At 39.2% G+C, this 5,277-nt stretch overlaps 1 protein-coding gene across 1 annotated transcript; it reads right to left on the bottom strand.

Annotated features, from left to right (window-relative positions):
• Positions 1-445: 445 nt before the first annotated feature.
• Positions 446-3,414, bottom strand: LOC133330610 (cysteine protease ATG4B). Its single transcript, XM_061539051.1, has 5 exons — positions 2,783-3,414; positions 2,640-2,719; positions 2,230-2,579; positions 980-1,115; positions 446-550 (listed from the first exon to the last, which is right to left on the bottom strand). The coding sequence occupies exons 1-5, from the start codon at positions 3,277-3,279 to the stop codon at positions 453-455; spliced, it is 1,161 nt and encodes a 386-aa protein (XP_061395035.1). The 5' UTR covers positions 3,280-3,414; the 3' UTR covers positions 446-452.
• Between the last annotated feature and the right edge of the window lie 1,863 nt (positions 3,415-5,277).

The following is a 5,277-nucleotide window of genomic DNA, read 5'->3' as shown; positions in this document are numbered from 1 at the left end:
ATGCTAACACCACACATACACACATATGATGTACAATGGACAATGTTTTAATAAAGTAATTGAAAATACTAAAAACTAATCTTTTTGTTCAACTTGCCTGCAGGTATCACGTTCTAGCTTTTTATTCTATTAATACAACACAGCCGATTCTCTTTAGTTTAATTTTATTTTTTATACAAAAAAGGAAAATAAATTGAGACTAAATATAAATGATTTTTTTTTTGTTTACACACTAAATATTACTAAATTGCTGAGGGGGGTGTACAAATCCATTTTTGGGAAATTAGCAAAAATAATTAAGATAACTATTTCGGGATTTTGTATTTCTTGCTACTTTCCATAAATAACATTCTTTTTCGTTTTTCTCTTCTTTGTAAAACAATAAATACAAATGTTGTTTTAATTAGCATTTTGTTTTGTAAAAAAAGACACATTTTGTTTTGTATTTTAAACTATGAAATAAATTCAAAATCATCATCGGACCCGGCATATTCATCACAGCAATTACGTGGCCTTAGCTCCTCTGAAGTGTGATTTAGTTTTTCGAAATCTATAAAACAAAACAAAAGGAATATATTAGAAATTATTTTTTCCCATAACAATAACGCATTGAATTTTGTAATCACAAATCAAATAATTAAAACAAAAGTTCAACAAAAACCTTCTGTATCACCACAACTTATAGTTCGTCTTGTTAGCAAACTATAACTTGTCAAATCATCAGAGTTGTTGTTGCTGTTGTAACAACCAATTGTTTGAAAGCTTTGCAAGGAGCTTGTATTCATTTCACTCGAATTTGAGATTTCTTCAAAGGATGTGTAACAATGGTCACTACTTTGATCTCCTTTAAAGTTGTTGGTGTTATTTGTTGTTGTTGTAGTATTTATACAGGGATATGTATGATATGTTCTACTTGTGTCGATAGAATTGGTAGTAGAAGATGTAAGATTGTAAGGCATAGTAGTATTGTTGGTAGTACCTGGCATACTTGATACCCATTCGGGTGATCTCGTTTTAATAATTTCAAATAATGGCTGAGTACTTGCTGTCAGAACTTTTGTTTTCAAATCCTCCAGCAGTATGTCGAATGATATACGCGTTTTACATAGGAAACACTGAAAAGAAAGAGAGAGAGAGACAAAAATATTAAATTATCCTTGGAAAAAAAATTAAAAAAACCACGTTTCTTATAGTCATTCAAAAAAATTATTTTTAAAAAATTCACTCTTCTTACAGGGTGACGTAGGGGATGATAGATACCAAGCAACGGCTTTGATTGGCTTTAACATGGCAAAGTCCAGGCTTATCTTGGATCCTCTTTCATCTCAATTGTGGACACTTACCTCCCCGCGGTGTCACCTGGTTAGCCATCACCCGTTGAAATAGTGAACTAATATCTGCCGCGAGAACTATAAAAAATTGGGTTGAGGCGTCGGATTAGTTGCCCACACTCGGAAAACCCCTCCTACTATGAAAAAACAAAGAAAAAGAAAACCAAACCCCCCAAATGTTGACGACCCCCGCAAACTTATAAAGGACCACGATTTGCGAAGTCCTTCTACATCAGTCTTATTTGCGCCCATGATCCGACCGAAGACAGATGAGCAGACCAAAGACATATTTTATGAGCGCCTAGAAACAGCATATGATCGCTGCCCTGGCCATGACATTTAAATTCTACCTTGAATAAAACCAATGACATCAGTTTTGAAATTCAGCGAAGGATAGCAATGGCCAACAGATGCTACTATGGTCTAAGTAAGCAGTTTAGAAACAAGGTTACCTCCCGCCAGATGAGACGGCTCTTGGAGTGCTTGAGAGAAAAATTCTCCGAAAGATCTATCTGCGTTGACGGTGAATATCGCCGTCGAATGAACCATGAGTTGTACCAGCTATTCTCGGACATCTACATTGATAGACGTATTGAGATGCAGCGACTACGTTGTCTAGGTAATATGAGAATGGATGAAGATGCCCCAGTCTAGAAGTCATATAAAAGCGAACCAGCTGATGGTTCACGCACAAGGAGAAGGCCACGAATACCATGGAAAGACCAAATGGAGGACATCATTGCCGACTATGGTGTTTCAAATTGGAAAAACTGCGCAAAATACCGACGCACCTGGAAATCTTTTTTTAAGTTCGGCTTATGGAACGAAAGTTCTGTCACAAGCCAGCTAAGTAAGTCTATTGTCCTTGAAAAAAATATGTTTTAAAAAATCCACTCACCACCGCCAATGATGGATCCATTTGTGTAAACGGTATTCGTCCAGCATATTTCTGATGAAATGTTGCATCAAATTCAATTTCATCTTGGGTGGTTTTTTGGCCCACCGAACCACATCTTTGTGTTGTGTGAGGATCCAAAAATAATACCTCATCATCGACATAGCCCATAAAATATAATGCCTGATTTGGACGGCCACCAATCATGCCGCAAAAACCAACCAATTCAAAACATTTCTTCAAAGCTGGTATATAAATCGGATTGATGTCGCTTAGACCCAAACGCAAAGGGATAATAAGAAGCAGTGGCTTCCAGGATTCATCATTTTGGGGATTTTCCAAGCAAAGGGACACTGTAAACAAGAGGAGAGTTTGTAATTAAATCATAGAAAATTAAAATGTATATAACTTACTGATTTCATCGCAGACAATTGACATATCCATTGCCACATGTATCATTAGACTACACCAATCATCATAACGCACTAGTTTCCTGGAAAAAATTAATTAAATATTAAAAGGAAACATTTTTATGTGGAAAAAAAAAAATACTCACTTCAAAACCTGTGCCACTGTATTCGGGCCAAACCACTGGCCCACCTTCTTATCCTCCGAATCTCCCATTAAGGCAATTTGATGTATGGAAAAATAACTTTTCCTTGAGTCTTCAAAACGATTTACGATTTTCAAATATGTCTGATCCCGGGTCTCGGGTGTCCAGAACCAATCACGACCCAAATGCAAATCAATCAATGCCTGAGCCAATACCATTTGACCACAACGCAATGTACAACCCCAACCTTTATCTGTCGTCAGCTGGGGTTCCCCAAGTGGCACAAATCCCCTCCGATATGTACACCACAAACGTGATTGAACATCACGACGTATCAATTCCAATTCTTGTATGGCATTATAACTTTTACCCAATATCCAAACCGTGGTATTTACATTGGGTATATCATCGGGCTCACCCGTTGCTCCTGCGACTGCACCCACCACCGCCCCTGCCAAAACACCATCCGGACCTAAATATGTCTCAAAAACACTATCCATTTTACGTGATACATTGGTGTACAAATCAATGAAACGATCGATGTTTGCAATGCACTTCAGACGCAGATAATAGATACGGGGGCTTTGACGATATAATTCGACAGGATGTTGTCCCAACCAAGGTATGGAAGCCACTATATGTATTAATATAATGAAAGCAGCGGTAATAGCAAATGTTTGCAGCAATCCAATAGCCCAATAGCTGGTAGTGTCCAAGAATATTGACCAACCAGCGGACCAAAAGGATGCAGTGCTTTCCAAAGCCAATTTGCCAAATGTTTTCTTAACTGAAATATGAGAGGTGAGAAGAGGGGTCATTTTTATTGGAATTTTTAATAGTTGGAGAGAACTTACCACAACCAGTGTTTCTTTAATTTGTACAAGTGTTCAGCAAAATAGAATTCTTTTACTTGAATGGGAGACAAATTGAATCTGCAAAATAAATAAAAAAGATCAAGAATGCGTTTTAAACGATAAAGAAAGACTTGAAATGTTAGGTTAGGTTTGGGGATGTGCAGTTACTTATGTGGCTGCAGCACTCTGAGACCGTTAGGTCCGTTGTGATCATCCACGAGAAGAAAAGAGATAAGGAGAGATCTATAAGAGAGATGAGAAGAATATACGTTTGGAATAATGTCGATGGCTATAGATATCGGACAGAAGATATATTACGTGTCAAGGTTGCACTTTCCCAACCACTATAGGTTTCTAATTATGCTGTAGATTAGAGCAGGTTCAGATGTTGAGAAAAAAACTAAGACTCGGTGGAAAATTAGCACCCACTAGCCTTGCATAATGATTCCAATTACTAGTAAAGGCCCTGATATTGCTATAACCAGTAATGATTCCTGTCATTACTCTTATTTCAGCTTTGCTCAGGTTCAACAGTGTGTGTGTCCTTTTGGTAGACAGAGTCGACCAAATAGATCTTGAAACATTGCACCTAGGTTCTTTGTGGCGTTCTTTCGTCGAAGAACGCCTCAAAGATCCGATAAAGATGGCATATGGCTGGTTTGATTCATCAATTGGTAGATGTGTGGATTGAGATCCTCGCCTAGCTAATTCGTCTGCTCTTTCATTTCCCAATGATGTCACGATGTCCTGGTACCCAACACAGCCGATGGCTGTAAGTAATTTCTTCCAAAGTTGTTCTGCACTTGAGGACGCCTCAGATTTGATCGCATTAACAACCGCTAGTCACCGGTTCAACGACCTCTGCATCCAGTATTTTTATCAATTCCGCTGCCTTCCAAATCGCGAAGATTTCAGCTTGGAAAACACTACAGTTGCAATACAGCTTGTAGGTTAACTCAAGGCCCAGCCTTCCACAGTAAACGCCAGCCCCTGTAACTTCTTCCATCTTGGATCCGTCTGTATAGAAAGCCAGACCGTCCAAAGGAGGGTTACTCCGGTTCCAGTCGTCTCTACTAGGAATAACGACATCTACATCAAATCTCAAGACTGGTGATATATAGTCGCTTAATTTTACGCGTTGATCCAATGTCATACCTGGTTCCTTAAATATACAACCATGTCCAAAGGTACAACTTGGCCAGATGTTTTGTTCATGCAGCCTTAGGGCGCTACGTGCGGCCTGACACTTAATGCTGAGGCCCAGAGGCTTTAATTCAGCATTGCGTTCAGAGTTGCTGTGGCGTGCTCCTCATGGCTCCTGTTATTGAAATCGAGGCGACTCTTTGTACCTTATCTAATTTGCTGGATGACGACTTGTGGCGCAGGCAGTTCCGTTGGTTTTAGCCCCCAGCTTTTCCCAATGGAGTTCTTGCATGCATAGAGTGCAATCAGCCCTCTCTTCGCCCATTCCTCAGCGTACCTATTCAGTCGTAATTGACAGTCCAGGATTGTGCCTAGGTACTTTGCTTCGGGTTATAGATACAACCTCGTGCAGTGCAGATTCTACAGACTTGACCTTTATGTTTGCGTGGTGTGAGTTGCTAATAGAGGTGGTGTCTATACGACTCCTGATCTCCAAGTCGA

The sequence above is a fragment of the Musca vetustissima genome, unplaced genomic scaffold (assembly GCF_032173495.1).
Source record: "Musca vetustissima isolate MV318-11 ecotype Yass unplaced genomic scaffold, APGP_CSIRO_Mvet_v1 utg29509, whole genome shotgun sequence".
In the NCBI taxonomy this organism is placed as follows: Eukaryota; Metazoa; Arthropoda; class Insecta; order Diptera; family Muscidae; genus Musca; species Musca vetustissima.
Note: the sequence above shows the minus strand (reverse complement) of the source record. Positions and strands in the feature narration are given on the sequence as shown.

Excerpts from the sequence above, each read along its gene's own strand:
- LOC133330610 (XM_061539051.1), bottom strand. The coding sequence starts at position 3,279 with ATGGATAGTGTTTTTGAGACATATTTAGGTCCGGATGGTGTTTTGGCA. Across the intron at positions 2,720-2,782 it reads ACAGTGGCACAGGTTTTGAA|GAAACTAGTGCGTTATGATG; the intron begins GTGAGTATTTTT and ends AATTTTTTCCAG. Across the intron at positions 551-979 it reads ATGGGTATCAAGTATGCCAG|ATTTCGAAAAACTAAATCAC; the intron begins GTACTACCAACA and ends TTTGTTTTATAG.